Source organism: Crocuta crocuta, unplaced genomic scaffold (assembly GCF_008692635.1).
Source record: "Crocuta crocuta isolate KB4526 unplaced genomic scaffold, BGI_CrCroc_1.0 scaffold11, whole genome shotgun sequence".
Taxonomy (NCBI): Eukaryota; Metazoa; Chordata; class Mammalia; order Carnivora; family Hyaenidae; genus Crocuta; species Crocuta crocuta.
Window position 1 is genome coordinate 6,285,529 of NW_027528624.1, and position 20,141 is coordinate 6,305,669.

At 45.8% G+C, this 20,141-nt stretch overlaps 1 protein-coding gene across 2 annotated transcripts in view; it reads right to left on the reverse strand.

Annotated features, from left to right (window-relative positions):
- Positions 1-11,654: 11,654 nt before the first annotated feature.
- The window catches only part of PRKN (parkin RBR E3 ubiquitin protein ligase), a 1,321,737-nt gene continuing 1,313,250 nt past the window's right edge, over positions 11,655-20,141 (reverse strand). For both annotated transcript variants that reach the window (XM_077755151.1, XM_077755149.1), the window contains exons 11-12: positions 18,889-19,006; positions 11,655-12,098 (exon numbers count right to left, since the gene is read on the reverse strand). In XM_077755151.1, coding sequence (XP_077611277.1) covers positions 11,986-12,098; positions 18,889-19,006 — 231 coding nt within the window. In that variant the 3' untranslated portion in view covers positions 11,655-11,985. The remainder of the gene's footprint in view (positions 12,099-18,888; positions 19,007-20,141) is intronic.

The window sequence follows — 20,141 nt, forward strand, 5'->3', positions numbered from 1 at the left end:
ATCTTTTCCTTCTAAAATCTTTAACTTTCCTTAGTTAAAGTCAAGGTATACTTATCGAACCCTTAATACATAAAGGCATGCTGTTCTGACATCAAACATTAGGTGTTCCCAGTTTTAACCTTGAATTCCAACTGATTCCAGGAAAGTGTGTCGGGAGATTCGTGATTTTCTACTTCTTTTGAATGTGCATTATTGGAGTTAATTGTTAGGAAATTATTTTAAACGTCATTGTTTAAGTACTGAAAAAATAAGAATTGTTCCAATTTATAGCAGAAATCCAGGCTCCCTTGATGTTTCTACATGTTTGATGAAGGTGAAAGACCACATTTGAATAGTTATCCTTGAGACCAGAAATGTACTTAAAATGCGATCAATCCGCTTGCTGATCGTTCTTCCTCATGTGAACATCTGTTCAGTGGTTACTATCTCTCACTGATACCCTACAGAGCTGAACTTGAACCCGGGTCCAAAGCCCCGTTCCATGTTTTCTTCCCTCTTTCCTAGTATGGAGAAAGGTGTGGGAGACTCTAGCAGGATCAGAGACAGCTCTGTGCTAACAGGTCCCATTCTCTGGCTTCCCACGGGATCTCTCACTGGTGCGCGGTCTCTGCCAGTAGGTGAGGCAAGTGGCCTCCTGTGGAGGGTCCTTGGAGCAGGGACGGCCTCAGGCACAGATTCGGCCTCGTCTGCCCTTACTTGGGCATCAGGATTGGCCTGATTCTGAAGACACTCTGCTTTTTGTAGAAGGAGACAGTCATTAGCAGTACAATCTGAGGCTCCTGCCAGCCTTCTTGCTTAAAACCAGTCCCCTTTCTGCAATCATATCTTTTCTCTTCTAGAACATACAGTCACAATCTGTACTTTCAGCTTCTCTCTGTATACTGGCTCCTGGCCTGTAGTCATGATCTTATCTTTTTTTTTTTTTTTAATGTTTTATTTTTTTCTAGGAGAGAGAGAGAGAGACAGCGTGAGCAGGGGAGGGTCAGAGAGAGAGGGAGTCACAGACTCTGAAACAGGCTCCAGGCTCTGAGCTGGCAGTCAGCACAGAGCCCGACGCGGGGCTCCAACCCACGAACCACGAGATCATGACCTAAGCGAAAGTCGGACGCTTAACCGACTAAGCCACCCAGGCGCCCCAGTCATGATCTTATCTTAAAACAAATGTCTTAACCTCCCCCCTTTATCTCTCCCCTACCAAGGGCCAACGAAGTCCCTCAAAAGACCATTTTGTTCTCTCTACTTCTCCATCTTCCATTTATTCATTGGGATTTCATCCATACAGCATGCAACTCACCCATTAAATTGTATAATTCAACAGCTTTTAGTAAATTCATAAGGTTGTTCATTTATCACCAGAATCAACTTTAGAACACTTCCATCACCCCAGACGGAAAGTCTGTATCTGGGGCGCCGGGGTGGCTCAATAGGTTAAGCATCTGACCCTCGGTTTTGGCTCAGATCATGATCTCACAATTCGTGGGTTTGAGCCCCACGTCAGGATTTGCACGGACTGTGCAGAGCCTGCTGGGGTCTCTCTCTCTCTGTCTCTCTCTCTCCCTCCCCTTTTCTCTCAAAATAAATAAATAATCTTTGAAAAAATTAAAAAAAGAAAGTCTGTATCCATTGCCAGTGACTCCCCATTCCCCCCTTCACCTCCAGTCCGAGGCAATCGCCAATCTACTTTCTGTCCCTATGGGCTTGCCTATCCTAGACAGCTCATATAAAAGGAATCCTACAACATGTGGCCTTTTCTGTCTTTCACTTAGCATTGTTTTTAGGTTTGTCCTCATTGTAACATCTATCAGTACTTCCTTCCTTTTTATGGGCAAATAATCTTCCTGTCTAGGGGCACTTCACCTTGTACTTATCTATTCATTAGTTGATGGACATAGGATTGTCTCTACCTTTTTGCTCTGAGGCATAAAGCTGTCCTGAATGTTCCTGTACAAGACTTTGTCTGGTTTTATGTTTTTATTTCTCTGAGGTGGGCTTGGTCACCTTCCCCTGCGGCTGAATAGGAAAGGAGTGGAAAACTGGACAATATCAAGGTCTGTCGGGAAAAGAGGGAGAAGAGGTGAGGGGTGAAGAGTCAGTCATAGTTGCTACAATGTTTCTTACTGTAACGGGGGTTAAATTTAAGGAGCCTGCCTATAGTTTCACCAGTGAGTCGTCTCTTTATCAAACGTGGACAGCACCCTTCGATTTCTCGTTTTTTGAAGTATCTGTTGTTCAATAAGAATGAATGTTTACTTTTACCAAATGTCATATTGCCATCAAATGAGATCATTTTATTTGCCTATGTTGTGAAATGCTATATTTATAGATTTTTAATATTAATATAACATTAAATGAATGGTATTAAAACTTACTTGGTTAGTGGGCAGGTCTTTTAATATACTGTTGAAGATGTCATTACAATTCTTTATTTAAAATGCTCACATTTCAGGGGTGCCTGGGTGGCTCAGCCAGTTAAGCGTCTGATGTCAGCTCAGGTCATGATCTCACAGCTCGTGGATTCGAGCCCTGCATCGGGCTCTGTGCTAACAGCTCAGAGCCTGGAGCCTGCTTCGGATTCTGTGTCTCCCTCGCTCTCTGCTTCTCTCCTGCTCATTCTCTCTCTCTCTCTCTCTCTCTCTCTCTCACACACACACACACACACACACACACACACATACACACACACACAAATAAAAATAAACATTAAAAAAATAAAGTGCTCACATTTCAGTGGTAATACATAGGTAGAGATGCAGGTTTAGGGACCTAGGCAAACAATGTAGCTTATGCACATGAAGTAGGAGAAGCTACGGATGAGAAAAGTAAATGAATATTGATACAGAGATGTGGCCAGGCACCTGGGAACAGATATTTAGCAGCGGAAGGAGATTTTGTGGCCTGAAAATCTACACAGAATTATCCCATTGAAAAGGGCTCCCTAGGAAACCCCCCCGGTGCCTGGTCTGCATGGCTACGCTCCCCACGTCCATCTGGGACAGGAGCCCTGGCAATAGTTAAAACTCACTATTCAGACTCATTTGGACACATTCAGGTCAACAGATGGAATTTCAACTGTAATAAAGCCCCTTGAACACCCTGGAGCACAGGGAACTTCTCTACCCATAGGCTCTGCGCACGTGTGCACTGCAGCACAGCCGTGCCCTCTACATGAACCTCACTACGAACCCCCAGTACACATCCACAAATGAGGCTGGTCTATAGATTTCTGTTGGCCTTCTCTCTTTTAAATAATGAATCATGGGGTTTTTTTCCTCTAAAAACGATGCCTGTTTGTCATCAAAAATTCAAGTACTATAGGAAAAACACAAAGAAGAACAGAAAAATCACCCCAGATCTCACCATCCCGAAAAGCCAGCATTGCTTATGGTAAGCTTCATGCCAATCATCAGACTTTGCCAAGAGTCCACATGAAGGATCAGTGTGGCTATCAACACAAGGAAGTGTGACTTCATTTTACAGAAAGGGAGTCGTATGAGATATGCTACCTTGTCATGTTAAATATGCATTTTTAGACCATGTGAAGTCAATACAAAGAAAAGATAATGAAGAAAATGGATAGATAAATGTATAAATATTTCTTCAGACAATAGATTAGTTCCCAAAGTCGCCTCTAACGTTAAGAAATTGCAAGAAACATTGAGGGGTCAAGATTGTATTCTTTTTGCCACGTTCTTCCAATGTTCAATGATGTGGGTTGACTCTGCTCTGATAACTCTGATCTCCTGACCTCCCTTCCCCACCGTCCTCATTTCTGCCCTTCCCTGCTGCAGACATAATTCCCCAGGGGATTTGCTTGTTTGCTTTTCCATAAATCTTCCTTTGACCCAACCCAATGGGAATCGTCACTCACTGTTTAGCCTTGAAGCATGGCCTCTCTCATATTACCTAAGTTCCACATTCGCTTCTGATCAGGTTACTGATTTGGAAGGAGAAAGTTCAGTCTAAAATATTGCATGACAAACAGCATTGATGCACTTCTCATCTTGTACACGGACGTTGACATAGCTTAGATCATCTTTAGTCATTTCTTTCTAAGGTATCATGTAAAATTATTATTCGGAAGAGTGTGTACGTATGAAAAATGACTTATTTGTGGGGCGCCTGGGGGGCTCAGTTGGTTAAGAAACCGGCTTCGGCTCAGGTCATGATCTCACGGTTCTTGAGTTCAAGCCCCACATCAGGCTGTGTGCTGGCAGGGCAGAGCCTGCTTGGAACCATCTGTCCACGCCCCACACCTCCCTCCCTCCCCCACACATGCACACACACTCTTGCTCTCTCCCTCTCTCTCAAAAACAAACATTAAAAAAAGATAGTAGGGGCACCTGGGTGGTTCAGTCGGTTAAGCACCCGACTTTGGCTTGGGTCATGATCTCGCGGTTTGTAGGTTCGAGCCTCGCATCGGGCTCTGTGCTGACAGCTCAGAGCCTGAATCCTCCTTCAGATTCTGCGTCTCCCTCTCTCTCTGCCCCTTCCCAGCTCACGTTCTGTCTCTCTCTCTCTCTCAAAATAAATAAACATTAATGAAAAAAAGATAGTAAAAATGACTTGTAACACAAAGGGTTACAATAAAACACATTTCTAGGACATCTCTTCTGAGGTTAATCCACAGCAGGCCAGACTCAACCAGGTGTGCAAGGAGCCACTTCTCAGCCACGGCAATGTTTCTGAATAACCCCCAAGGGTTTAATCGTCTGGGTCGGGTGGTGTTTGCGGATTTGAGGGGGGTGGGCTCTGAGCAGTAGGGTGGTGGGCGCCCCTCTGCTGATGGCTATTGGTGGCCATACGCTAATCTTACATTAACAAGACAAGGGCAGCAGCGAGCTGACCTCATGGTTAACACTCTAGTCGGGGAGACTGGCAGAGACCCGATGATCAACAGGTAAAGTGCACGGTGTGTTCAGAGTCAGGTGAGTGGTGCCGAGACAGGCAAGCCAGGAGGAGGGACAGGGAGTTAGTGCCTGCAGGGAGGGAGAGGGGAGGGTGCAGGCGAAGTGGGGAAAGAGGGTGTCCGACTCAGACCCCGCGTCTGGAGGTCACCGCAGGGAGACAGGCGGCAGAGCATGCGGACGCGCTGGGATGCTTCCCGGAATGGCTGTGAAATCGTGGGATCTGAATGTCTTTGCGACGAATGGCCCCGAAAATAAAGCCAGCTGCTACTGCAGAGAGCTCTTTCACCATTTGGGGATTCTCGAATACCACCTGACGGTCCCTCGTGAGTGTCAAGGGCTCGCTGTGGCTCCAGCAGATCCTATTTTTAGTGGGATAAGCTCCTGTGGGAGGCATCAGTATCCATGACGCTGGCCTCTTGATGAGTCTGGCTTGAGGACGGATTGGGGAAGCCGAGGCCGGATGCACAGAAGCATCAGCAGCTGTGGGGAGGGGGCGGGGGGGCCCAGCGCGAGGTGCTGCCCAGGCCTGCCCTCTGCACGTGGTCTCCGCCCAACACCATCTCGGCTTTTCAAACCTTTTAAAAGAAATCAAGATGATTTTATTCCATTGGTCCAATTTGCTAAGAGAGGAGGGGATTTATATTTCCCATCACTCAGGAACAAAATAAGGTCATCACCCCTTGCACGGCACTGATTGGAGTTCTCACACGTGTTAGCTGCGGGCGAATGGTTCCTGCGTCCTGACATTGATGGAGTTTGCACCGGGAAAGGTGCTGAGGGAGGAGTCAGAAACATAAGACTTTTTTCTTTCCGTATGAAGAAGACAGCAGTGGCCGCACAAGTTGGTATGCTAACCTTCTATTTCCTTGCCTTCCTATGGAGCAAGAGTCTTTCCAGGAGCCAGGAACTCCCTCCGTGCTGGGCGGGCAGGTGCACGGGCAACTCAGAAATGCCACGTTCACGCTGGGTGGCAAGCACCATCGCGCCTTCCCCAGAGTCAGCTCCCCTCTCGGCCCCCCTCCCAAATTCGTTGGCTAGAACTCCTTCCAAAGGAGTAGTAGAATGTCTGCGTGTTTTGTTATTTCAGTCAAGTGTAGGTAATTCAAGAACAGAACTACTGAGTGGAAAAATCTTCACTCCTTGGCTGCCGGTGGGACCAGCCACTTTAACTGTCACAGGAAATTAAAAAACTATTATGTTCATTTAAAGTGATTTTTCACGCTGCCAAAAGACACGGAAAGTAGAGACAAGTAAAAAAAAATCACATATAATTTTATCACCATAGCAAACTGCATTTTCATGTGGGTTCTTCAATCATTTTTTTCTTAGAAGTTTTCCAACAGTTTTAGTTACAGTGCACACACAATTTTGGTAAAGTCCTTTTCACTTCACATGATACTGCAAACGTTTCTTCAGGCTGCATAATGCTTTTCATTACCAAACTGTTTAATGACTATATAGAAAAAATATGCTTTTGAATTAGATCTGAAAGCTTAAAAATACATTTTATTAACTTAATTAGCATGCAGAAGACCATGTTGAGGCCCTGCAATATCGTCAGTTTAGAAATCTATTGACAGGGGCACCTGGGTGGCTCAGTCTGTTAAGCGTCCAACTTCAGCTCAGGTCATGGTCTCACGGTTCATGGGTTCGAGCCCCATGTCGGGCTATGTGCTGACAGCTCAGAGCCTGGAGCCTGCTTAGAATTGTGTCTCCCCCTCTCTCTGCCCCTCCCTTGCTTGTGCTCTCTTTCTCTCTCTCAAAAATAAATGGACATTAAAAAAAGAAATATATTGATATAAGAAGATGCTTATCATATGTTTTTAAGCAGAAATACATAAGATGCAAAATAATTATTTCTAGATGGTGTTTCTTTTTGCCTTTTTTATGTTCTGTAATGAGCATGTACTAAAGGAATAACTATTTTATAAAAAAATAAAAACATAAGGAAAACTTCACAGGGAAAGAACACTGAGTGGAGATTTGATGCCACAAATAGCATCCTTCAAAAATGTCACGGACGTTGCTCTGAGGTTGAAATGAAAGATCCAAGAATCGTGGACGAAACAAACCCTCTGTGGAAAGGACACACAGTGAGTGAGCCTCTGCTGCTGGTGCGTTTGGAGTACCTTCAGGAGCGCTTCACGGGCAGGGGAGGTGGCCTAGGGCACGGAGAGGAAGGAGGGCCGTGAAGTCTTAATAGGGACTTTAAAAGTAGAACCTTTGGACCACAGATCTCAGAAACTCTTTGAGGTAAGGTTACCGCATCTGAGCCCAGGGTTTCCTGGCTTGTGTCCGATACCCGTTTGTAACGGAAAATGATACATCTGTCCAGGGAATATTGACCAGCACATGGTGCAGCTAAGTCACTGAGCTCTGCTCTAGGCTCAGGAAGTCAGCTTTTCATTGTAGCTTGATTTTCCGTGTAGATTCACTCAGAATTTAAGAATGAAGTTCCCTGGCAAAGGAGCCTGGTCTGTGGCAAGCCCATGGCTAGATACAAAGGTTAGTATGATAGTTCTGTTCTGATGCACTCCTGGGAAGATAAATGAGGAAAGTTTTATGTAAGAAAGCCCCCATATATCTATGTTACATATATACTTATTATAAATATGTCATATATAATTATACTTACATGTGTAATATACATATAAATACACATAATATATATTTATAATAAATGTAAGATATATATTTAGTTCCTGGCACATAGCTCTCCAAAGTTCTGGAATCTCTTGAGTGATGAGTGTCTTTTGCATGCTAATGAGACGACTGTGGTTGGGGGGGGGCGGTTCCCAGATGGCCTCAGGATGGGGGCTGCTTGCCAGAAAAACCTAGGTGTGATTACAGGCTTGGAACTTTCAGCCCCAATCCGTAGCCATCACCAGAAGGGTGGAGATGGAGTTAATTACTGATGGCCAATGATATTATTGATCACATCTACTTAATGAAACCTCTGTGGAAACCTTTAAATGATGGGTTTCTGAGGGCTTCCTGCTTGGTACTGGGAAGGGGGGGCTGTAGAGGACACGGGAGCTCTACAGACACACCTGGTCCCATCCCGTCCCTGCCCTATGCATCTCTGCATTCAGTGATTCTCGAGTCTGGATTCTTCACCATAAGCCCATAGTAGTAAGTAAAGCACATTCCTGAGTTTTGTGGGTCATTCTAGCAAGTTACTGAGCCTGAGGAGAGGATTATGAGAACCCCGGATTCATAGCCAATGAGAATTATAGGCGGCCGCCAGGAACTTGCACCACATGTAAAGCAAGGGCAGTCTTGTGGAAGTGAGTGCTTACCTGTGGGGTCTGACACCTACTCCCGGTAGTTGGTGTCAGAACTGAATTGACTTGCAGGGCCTTCCGGTGCTGTCTGGAGAGCTGGAGAATTTGCTGGTGTTGCTGTGATGTGGGAAGCAGCACAGCTCTGGGAACACATGGCAAGGACGTTCAGTGAAGGCCAGGGTGGTAAGGGAAGGGTTTCTGGAAAAGCTGATTAAATGGAGACCTGAGATTGGCCAGCCCAAGCGGGGAGGAGAGGGCTGTGAAGCGGGTTGTAAAAATTCCAAGCAGGTGGAAAATCATGTGTGAAGACCAGGGCATGAGCTTCTCATTGTAAGTATAGACTTAAATTGATGTTCTAGGTTTTGTACTTTGTTCTCTTATAAGTTGGCTTAGTGTGAGTCAGTCTACTGGCACCGAGTTACCTCTAGATGCTGACAAAGTTGATTCTCTCAGTCTACGCCTCAGATGATGGGATCAGGGCACCCGCCTAGGCAGTGCCGCCCATTGTGGCACAAATGTCTTCCCAGATAATACTTCTCACCTTATTTTTTGCATGATTATCCAAACTGCAGTGAAAATCGTTAAATATTTGTGGCCGGACAGTTTACTCACAGGGGGTAATTGGAAGTCAGGTTCAATGTTGTTTTGAAATAGGGTTTTCTTGGAGCTCCTGGGAGCTCGGTCAGTTGAGCATCCTACCCTTGATTTCAGCTCAGGTCATGATCCCAGAGTCATGGGATTGAGCCCTGTGTCAGGCTCCTCACTGAGCATGGAGCCCCGTTAAAACTCTCCCTCTCTCTCTCTCTTCCTCCCACACTCCTGGCTCATGTGCACATGTGTGCACACTCTCTCTCTAAAATAAAAAAAGTCCTTTAAAAAAAGGGAAAGGGTTTTCTTCTAAAAACTGACATCGATGCTCTCCATGGTACAAGACGTGGCCAGGCAGGGGTGGCGGTGAGAGCACGAACCCCATCCAAACAGTGATGACGGCTTCTCCCCACATCTGCTGGTGCTTTTCAAATAGGCTTTCTACGTCTGCGCTTATTCATCTCAATTCACAACATCAGCTCTCTAAGTTAGCGCTGGAGAGGGGAGTCCCCACCCGGGCCATCATCCCTAAGAACTTTGTGTTTCTTCAGAGCATTTCCTGCGGTGTTTGGTAGCGATGGGCCCTCATGGTGTGAGACTTGCCTGATACATGTACACGAAGGAGCTCTTAAAGAACGCGCCAGTCCTGACTGCTCAAACACAGACTCATTGTCAACGCACAGCAGCTGAAATTGTTCTAAAGAAACGCACTGTCAACACACCCACATCAGGAGCAATGCAAAGTCACTGAGCTCTTCTGAAATGACACTACAGAGAAAGTCCTTGTGGTTTCTCCTGACTCATGCCTCTGTTTTGAACATTTTTTGAGAAAAGTTTGCTGACAAGGCAGGAAAGTAACCCTTAGATTTTTATTTGATGATCTGCTTTTTGGTTAAAAATGGCCGTTGCTTGACCAGACGATCCCTTCAGGCCACGGGGGGAGGCTCCGGGAGTGAGGGGTCCTGTGTTTCCCTCCCACACAGTCAGCATTTATTGAAACGATATCTTCAGAGACGGACTCAAAAGCTTTTTTGATGCTTTTATTGATAATTTGAATACAACCTTAGATACAGTCGTCAAATATTTCTTTACACATTCCGGCGGAAAATAAAGATTCTTCTGCAAAGATTTTATTTCTACTCTTTTGATATATTCACATTTGGTTACAGCATTCACGCTCAGACACGTTCATTTATAGTGGTTTGTGATTCATATTCATTTACAGACGCTGTTCTTTCTTTAACTTGTTTCAGTGACCTACTCGGGGGAAAAATAAAAGAGACCACCACCAGGAAAGGAGCAGAGACCTAGAAACTTCTATGGTGCCCGAACCCATGAGATCAAACCTTGGTCGGGCTTCACACATCCAACACACCATGCAAATTTGGAAGGGAACAATAATGAGAGCATCACTAAACCCCAAGGCTATAGTGGACATAAAATACTGGGTGCTCCAGATGAGGGGGCCATTGGATTTGTCACGTTGGGTCACTGTAAGAAGCTGTGACTCACTGGGATTGTCAGTACAATGCAGTTGGGCCCTGGGCTGGGGGTGGTGGGGTGGTGGTTGGACTAAGCACTGATACCAGCCACGGGAACAGGTGGGCTCATGCCCAGTGACCCTCCCTTTTTGCACACTCACAGATCATGGCTCTCCAGGACCTGTGATCTTGGAGGCTTCCTGACATGAGTCTGGAAGCTTGGGGTCATGTTGCGGAGGCTGGGTTTTCTGACGGAGGCTGTTAATGCCACTGTGGCTGCCACATCCCATCTTGCCCCAGGTCCAGCCCCTGAGGGAAGATGGAGATCAGGCAGGGCTGTCCCTGGATGGTTAGGGAAAGAGGGACACATGTCCTTGGGAAATATTCTGAGGTCATTCCCTGTCTCTCCCTAGCAAGGATTCCTGGTGCTATGTCCATAAAGGGAAGCCTTGCTACTGATTTTATCATTTCCAGGTGCCGTACATCCATGAAACTCATTACACCCTCAGCTGTGGTCGTGATTGTTCCTGAGAAGACAAGACAATGAGAACAAAAGAAGGTGGTAGAGTGTTTTTCACTGTAGAGTGTTCTGTAGAAAATGAGGTTTGTTGCACTTAGTGAGACACATTTTCATGCGTTGCGGATGCCTCAGAAAAAAAAAAGACGAAAACTTGATGAACACTCCATTTCGATGCATGTCAACATGAGGAAATTTCCTGGTGTGATTGTACTGTCCGAGAGGAAAGGGTTCCCCCTGGAGTCACCCCCTGGTGGGCAGAGCCCCTGGGGTGTGCAGATGGGGGTCATAGCAGGTGCAGAGAGAGCATAAATTCTTGTGGTACCGAATCAGGTCTGGCCTCATTTCGATAGTCCTGGATATGCTCCTCCTTTAAAGATCCCGCTTTAATATCCCACACTTTTGTTAACATTGAGAATCATCATAAAGCCATTTATAAAAATGTCTCCTCTATGGGCACCTTATCCATTAAAATCACAGTAAAGCCAAATGTACTAGCTTATTCTCCAAGCTGCGAAATGAAACGTCTGAAGTTGAATTATAGCCTTTGCAATTATTTTCAGAAAAACAATTGCTTTCTAAAGGTGCAAATAATTAAAGAGAACGGAAGTACATGACGTTTTGATTTCTTTCCTGTAATTTAAACATTCACCAGTCAAATCAACTTCCATAATTTCTCACTAGCTGACAAGCTGATTTATACATAGTTGATACTTCATCGATGCGATATATACGGTAGAATTCTCGGGGATAAACGCATAGTTTTGACTGTTGCCTGTGGTTCTTTGGGAATAGGTGCCCTCTGAAACTTTAAATGAGAACATTCATAAGGCTGTGAATATAGTGCTCAGGATCCAGCATGGTCGGTCTNCTCCAAACTATTTCCTCACCCGATCTTTGCTGAAGGTAAAATGCAAGACGTGAAAAAACCCTGAGAAATCTCTGTGTCCTTACCCAGCCTGACTTGACATCACGCGGGAGTGACCATCCATGCGACAGGCGGGACCGCACTGTCCTGTGTGCTCTGGGTGCTGGGTATTTTCATGGGCACAAAGAGAGAGATGCCAGGAGCTTCTCCTCTGACTTTGTTTTTGTGGTTTTGGAAGGACCTTGAGGGCTGCGTGCGTGCGTGTGTGCGTGAAGGAGAGGCAGAGGCAGAGAGAGAGGGCGTTTGGAGGCGAGGGCGGGACGCTCGGCGCGGTTCCGAGCTACACGTCGAACCAGTGGTCCCCCATGCAGGCGCGGTTCCACTCGCAGCCGCAGGCCCAGCACCACTCCAGACCGCACGGGGGCTGCGGGCACGTCATGTGCATGCATCCTCCTGCGGGCAGACAAGGCACGCGGGTAAAGCCCTGGAGCACGCCCCCGCCCGCCCCGCACAGCCTTCTGGAGGTGACTAGGGCGCTACACGTGGCCAGATTGCACGGACAGGAGGGTCCGGAGGAACTTAACGAAGGCCCGTGGGGGAGAAGAAGGGGGGAAGTGGTGGGGGAGAGGGAGGGAGGCNATTCGGGCGCACCCGTGTGGCTTGGTTGGTTAGGCATCCGACCCTTGGTTTCGGCTCAGGTTGTGACCTCATGGTTTGTGGGTTCCAGCCCCGCAAGCAGCCTGTGGGCGCAGGGCCTGCTTGGGATTCTCTCTTTCTCCCCACCCCTGCCCCTCCCCCGCTCACTCTATCAAAAATAATAAACTTACAATTTAAAAAAATGTTTATTTTTGAGAGAGAGAGTGAGACAGCTAGAGAGAGAGAGAGTATGCCAGGGGAGGGGTGGAGAGAGGAGACCGAATCTGAATCCGAAGCAGGCGACAGCACAGGGCCGGAGGCCGGGCTGAAACTCACCAGCTCCAGGATCTTGACCTGAGCTAAGTCGGCCACTTAACGACTGAGCCACCCAGGCGTGGTGTAAATTAATAAACTTAATAAAATTAATAAAGAAGAAAGAAAAAGAAAGAAAGGAAGAAAGGAAGAAAGGAAGAAAGAAAGAAAGAAAGAAAGAAAGAAAGAAAGAAAGAAAGAAAGAAAGAAAGAAAGAAAGAAAGAAAGAAAAAAAAGGAAGGAAGGAAGGAAGGAAGGAAGGAAGAGAAACGACTTCCTAAGGGAATGTCTCAAGTAATTCAAGGGCAGACCACGGGCTGAGGAAAACCGGTGAGAAAGCTCCTGGGGAAGCCGTGCAGTTAATGGCCTTCATTAAGAAAGAATGAAGGTGAGGGGCGCCTGGGTGGCTCAGTGGGTTAAGGGTTCCTACTTCAGCTCAGGTCATGATCTCACTTTTTGTTGGGTTCAAACCCCCCCGTGGGCTCTGTGCTGACAGGTCAGAGCCGGGAGCTGCTTTAGATTCTGTGTGTCCTTCTCTCTCTCCCTGCCCGGCCCTATGCTCTGTCTCTCTCCAAAATAAATAAACATTAAAAAAAATTTATAAAAGAAGCATGCCACCCTCATCTAGGACCAAATTTATTTATAAATCTGAGTTTATTTACTTCTCCTGAAATGGAGTTTAGAGACAGATGCCTTGTGTTTCACAGGGTTAATTCCTTACTGAAATATATATTAAGTTTGATGTTTTAAATAGATGTTAATATACTTAATAACTTAATATATAATATAACTCAGCTTGGCGAAATTCATGAGACAGGAGTTGGGACAGCAGCATTAAAAGTATTTTATAGGGAATGCAGTCCTTAATGCTATTCAAAATTTTATTTAAGATGAGCAGATGGGGAGGGGCGCCTGGGCGGCTCAGTCGGTTAAGCGTGTCCGATTTGGGCTCAGGTCACGACCTCGCAGTTTGTGAGTTCCAGCCCCTCATCGGGCTCTGTGCCGACAGCTCAGAGCCTGGAGCCTGCTTCAGATTCTGGGTCTCCCTCTCTGTCTGCCTCTCCCCTGCTCACACTCTGTTTCTCTCTCTCTAAAAAATAAACATTAAAAAAATTACAAAAAAATGATGAGCAGATGGGGAGAAGCAGGAGCACTAAATGTATTTTCTCATTCACTCTTCAAAAACACCGTGTGAGAGAGCAGTGTTACCCTGTTCTAGAATTTTCTCAAGGTCAAGGACTTTTAAATGGCAAAGTCTGAGATGTAACCAGGATCTGTTGTTCTTTCACCGAACAAGGCCTCTGCAGCATGAGATGAAAGGTTCCTTATTCGGGGGCTCACTGTGGGATTCTTCCCCTTCCCACATTCGTTAAATTCATTTCTTAGTTGCTTCTGGGGCTCAGACCTCAAGTCTGCAGTGGAGTGTGGAGAAAGTTACTCGTATGAAGCTACGTGTAGAGAACAGTTTCTGATTGAATTTCCTAGATAATTCAAGCAAAAGCAGTTCTTTGCTAGAATCCCACATAACATGGGATGTGCTCTATTATTCAGTTTTACCAGTTATCTTGTTAAGTCATTTTTTTCTTGCCAAATTTTCTAGGTAATTGCTTCAGTACTGTCTCATTTTTATTATTAGAAACGTGGCATGAGAACATCCACTGATTTATAATATTTATGAATATGCAACTGAAGGAATTTGTTCTGGGATAATTTAAGGGCATTTAAAATCTCATACTTTCCCACTTCTTTTTGGTTTGTTTTAAAGATCATTTACAAATTACAAATATGCAGAAAATAAGGGGGAAAACTCAACCTATGACACTTTCATCTTAATATTTCCTGTTTAGGATTACACAATGGCAGGATTATGTACTTTTCAACACATATTTAATGATTGTACACTTACGGTGTAAATAATATAATGTTTTCCTACTATACCAAATTTTCGTGAGTATGGAATACTAACATTACAAACAAGATTTTGTTATAGAAACTAAAAACAAAATGGCTCTGTAGAATAAGAAGAAAGGAAATAGGAAGAGAGAATACTCATGTTATTAACTTTCTTTTCCACCTTGGTGCTTAATATACGCAAGGCAGTGTGCTAGATCTGATAATAGAGAGAAGAATCAGGGACTCTAATTCTAAAAGCTCTGCCAACTTCTTTTTTAAAGTTTATTTATTGATTTTGAGAGAGAGAGAGAGAGAGAAAGCGAGCACGCCAGAGCCGGGCAAGGGCAGAGGGCGAAGGAGCATCCTAAGCAAGTTCCAAGCTATCAGCCTAGAGCCTGACTTGGGACTCGATCTCACAGTGAGATCATGACCTGAGCTGAAACCAAGATTTGAATGCTTAACCAACTGAGCCACACAGGTGCCCCAAAGCTTTGCCAAGTTAAAAGTGAATGTGGGCAAGAGACTGCTGACAACTTCCCATGACTTTGAGGGCACTTAAATGAAGACAATATGGCTTCCCTCATAGAGAATTCTGTCGACTGACTGACGCTCAAACCCTGAAAAGCCCAGCCTACGCCCCGTCAGCCCCGTAGCTGGGGCCAGCCACTCCTCCATTAGGTTTATGAGAGAGTGGAGGTTCTGGAGCAACCTGGCACTTGATCAGAGAATGCAACCGGAACTGCATCTGTTTGACGTAGAAGTGAAGGCAGACACTTTCTGAGACGGAAGATTGCAGGAGGAGGTGCCCAGGCTTGGCCTGTGTTTAAGTTGGAAATGAGCCTCATTTTCATTTCCGCTTTGCTGCAGAAGAACTACTTTCTGGGAATCAAGTGACCACGAAACAGGCCATGAACTTACTTTGAGGACGAGATCATGAAACATGCTTTTCTGGACCATAGAGCTCACATGTATCTCTGAGGCTGCATGCTTTAAATCAGTGGAGAGTAGGGGCGCCTGGGTGGCTCAGTCAGTTGAGTGTCCGACTTTGGCTCAGGCCATGATCTCACCGCTCGTGGGTTCGAGCCCCGCATCAGGCTCTGTGCAGACAGCTCAGAGCCTAGAGCCTGCTTCAGATTCTGTGTCTCCCTCTCTCTCTGCCCCTCCCCTGCTCATCAATAATAAATAAATGTTAACACAAAAACATTTTAAAAAAATCAGTGGAGACTATCATTAATAAATTTAAAGTCTCAACTTTTCTGTTCATAGGTTAAAAATCTATAGGTGAAAAATCAGTGCTTCCATTTATAGTAAATCACACTATTTCAAAGAAATGGTGGATTGGGAAACCTTTCTTTCTTTCTTTCTTTCTTTCTTTCTTTCTTTCTTTCTTTCTTTCTTTCTTTCTTTCTTTCTTCTTTCTTTCTTCTTTCTTTCTTTCTTTCTTTCTTCCTTCCTTCCTTCCTTCCTTCCTTCCTTCCTTCCTTTCTTTCGTTTTGGTAATTTTTATTTTATTTTTGAGAGGGGGGGAGGGGCAGAGACAGAGGGTGATAGAGGATCCAAAGCAGGATCCGTGCTGAGCTCGATGAGGGGCTTGAACTCATAAACCGTGAAATCATGACCTGAGCCAAAGTCGGACGCTTAACCGACTGAGCCACTCAGGCGCCCCTGGGAAGGCAACTCTTAACTCCCAGGCTTTTGCGCTCTGCTAGCTTGCTTTCTCTATCATGTTTTATTTAAAATATCTGGTTATGTGTTCCTCCCTTTACCAGATACTCGTTAATTCAACAACTGTTTGTCAGGCACTCTTCTGGGCCTGGGAGATAGATGGGCAAAGTTCCTGACCTTGGGTGATAGCAAAATGGTCTCTCACTATTGAACTTGCACTATGAAGTGGAGGGTAGTCAAGGGTCTTGGCGTCTCCTCTGACTTCAGGTTGCCTACATGTGCTGGGCATCACTGCTCAAGCAGTGAGGACTGGAAGAGTTCTTACCCCTGGCTCTGCCGACATTCTCTATTCACATGTGTGTGTCAACCCGCTGCATGCTCTAGGTGCATTCTAGCACACAGAGGAGGAGAGCGGCTCACTGCGTGCACTGATTTATTTGTTTCCAGGAGACCACTGACTCAGTGCCGGGGACTTGGCTGGAGCTGAGCCCATTCTGGCTGCTCTGGGATGTGCTTGCGCTCTCTCCTTTGCAAGAATGAAGGCCTTCTAAAGGGCGTAGCTGGGGGCCATCTCCAGACTGCCGGGTTTCACGCCACAGCGAGCCAGCTGTTAGTGGCCTTCCAAGCAGGTGCAGCTAATGCTTAGTGAGGAGAGTGTGGGTGCTTTGTTTTACTTCTCATCTGGCAGTGCTACTGCTCCACCTCACACACGCCGATGTGTCACACTTTGGACGGGCTCCTGCACTGGGCCATGATGGCTTGATGCTGGCCGCCGCCTCCAGGATGGATGGCGGCAGGCACCCCACTGGTTGCTGCAAGGTGTCAGACTCAAGTGAACGGGGTGGCCCGAAGTGCAACTCCGAATATCTAAATGCCACAGAGCAGGGGTGGGTTGTACAATGACGTCTGGCAGGTAACACGACAGCCATGCGGTCATGGAGGAGGGGACGTTCAGGGGAGAAGAAAACTGCAGCCACAAGCATGGACACACATCATGGAGCTGAGTGGGCCTCCCTCCGTGTCCTACAGCGAATTACAGGGGCCACTGTCCATTAGGACGGGAGCAGGACGGACAGTCCTCTCGTCTGCCAGATCTCCCCAGTGTCCCCATAGCCCCAGTGGCCTCCAGCCACATGAGGAGGCATGGACAACCTCAGGCTTTTGTCAGAGCCTGCGTGTGTCAGGCAGGCAGAGCAGCCCCTCTTGGGAGCTGATGTCTGGGGTTTGGGGCATCGCTGGGAGAGAACCGTTCGAGAGCGGCTCCTGTGCTTCTAAGCCTATTGACTCATACAAACCAGGGCCTAACTGTGGGCCCCTAAAAGACTGACTGTGGTTAATGTCAGAATCCCCACATTGTCACTTCACAATTCTTAAAATTTAGAGAGTGGTTGGTAAAAAGCCAAAGGAATAGCTCTACTGAGAGACATATTCATGCGAAGGCTATCTTAATGGAGGAGGCAAGCGCCATAGTAACATAAGGTACTAAGTGTCCACAGCAGGGATGGGGACATCAAAGCCCAGGTGCTGCTGCTCAAAGGTACACAAGTTGGTGTGATGAGGAAACAAAGAGTATCACGGCCAAAAATTTTGGGACCCCGTCCATCAAACACAATTAAACAGATTTCTTTACAGAAGGAAGTCTAGATTGCTAACATATATTGCGAGCGGGGATAATAAGAGTAGCTTTCTTATGTGACTCCTGGGAAGGCTGGATGATCTGATAGTTGCAGGGAGCCCAGAACAAGCATCGAATAAATGCTCAGTACAAGTTAATTGTTTGTGCCGTTGGTTTTATCCAAGAGGGGCTGTAATAGGAATGACCTGGCGAATGTATTTGGCACGGTGACCTCCCCTCTCCCCACTGAGTGTCTGCAGACACCAGAATACTGTGGGGGATACACTGAGAAATATTGGACGAGGAAGTGTATATATATATATAGTAAAACCTTGGTTTGTGACCATAATTCATTCTGGAAACATGGTTGTAATCTAAAGCACTTGTATATCAAAGCCAAGTTCAAGAACCATTGGCTCGGTTGGGATCATGTGACATTTGGTGTCATGTACAACTCGTATTGCAAAGTATCGCTTGTCTATCAAGTTAAACTTTATTAAGTTTCTGAGAAATGTTTGCTCATTTTGGGGGAACACTTGCAGAACAAGACACTCAAAATTCAGTGCTTTACTATATATATATATACTATATATATACATATTGATATATATATATTTATACATATGTATATATATATATACACATATATGTATATATATATCCAGTAGATATACACACATACATATCTATATGTATCTATATGTATAGATATGTAAATATATACACACACACACACACTGGGTAGAGTAGTAGACAACTTACCAGATACAAAGTATCTAATATTGATAATAATAATAAGGGCAATCAGTGTTTATGGAGTGCTTTCTCTACACCAGGCACTTGGCTGAGTATCTGCCCTACCCGACGCCTCATGCTTCTCCTATTGGGGGACAGCTTCTGTTTACATCTCTGTTTGACAGAGGAGGACTTCGGACTTGGGCAGTGAAGAGACTTGACGTGGGGCAGCCAAGAGATTTGCACTCTGGCAGATGGTTCCAAATCCCCTGAGCGCTGAGCTACTCAGTTGCACAGCCTCCAACAGCTCCTGACGATCGGAGCCCTGCAGCTCCTGCTCTCCACGAAGCTCACCAAATCCCCACTTTCTCCGCAGCCCAGACTCACCATTTTTTTCAATTGGCACGTGGCAACGGGGACAGGGCTTGGTGGTTTTCTTGATTGTTTCTTTAGAGGCCTCTTCCCACCGAGCCCGCTCCGCGGCCTTCTCGTCAACTCTGTAGGCCTGCGGACAAAGACATAGAAAGTTGAAGTTCAGACCTTCCATGTCAGGGTTGAGGTTCCTTGAAACACTGGTTCGGGAATTCTTAGGGACAGAAGGGCCTTCAGGCAAGAAGCACAACATAAAGTCACTTGGCAAGTGGTGGACAAGTTTAGAAGTGCATGGAATATGTTTCTCTTGGTTTGTCCCCTTTGCTCACAAGCTAAGAAAGAAAACACGGCTTGATTTTATAGCGCGAGAACCTCTCTTTTGTTGTTTTGAGTAACAGTAAGAAGCAGCATCTGTCAGGTATCCAGCATGCAGGATGGGGGGTAAATGTTCCACAGACACTTTGTTCGAGGCTGTGTCAGGAGAGTGTACTCATTTTTATTTTACATCGAGGATTAGGGGAGTTGAACACTTGCCCAAAGCTGGTGAGTCAGACATTTAAATGTTCTTCTCCATCTTGTTATCCTCACTCCTTGCACCTGGAAAATGGGAAACCCCAGATGTTGTCAGGAGCCAGAAGGAGGAAACGAAGTTGACGAGACTGGGAATGTGGAGAGAGCTGGGAACAGCCCAGGGGGAAGTCCCTGGGCTCGGCGGACAGCTGCCTGGGCTCTGGTCCCGGTTCCAGCCAGGTGGGTGACTGTGAGACACCCCTTCATCTCTCTGAAAGGTCTCCTCTCTTAGATGGAAATAAAAAATGCCTCGTGCACTGGGAGTTTCAAACATTGAGTGGATTTCTTGGAAGGCTTGGGACTAATATTTGACACATGTTGTTAAGTGATACTCTGAATTGCCTTGGGATCAATCACATGGTGAGCTCTCAGAAATGTTTGCAAATATTATTCCTGTTAGAGAACTGAATTATCCCCGACCCTCAGCACAGGAAGAGGAGGGTTCATGCGACCACTGCAGACTCTCATTCTGCTCCTGTCTAATCACTCAGATGCTGAGATCTTTTCTGCTTACTTCACTATTGAATGACATGCGCAGAAAAAGAATTGGCACATTTTTAAAATAAATGTTTATTTATTTATTTTGAGAGGGGGAGAGATAGATAGATAGAGAGAGAGAGAGAGAAGAGAGAGAGAGATTGAGCGAGCAGGGGAGGAGCAGAGAAAGAGGGAGACAGAGAATCCCAAGCAGGCTCCAT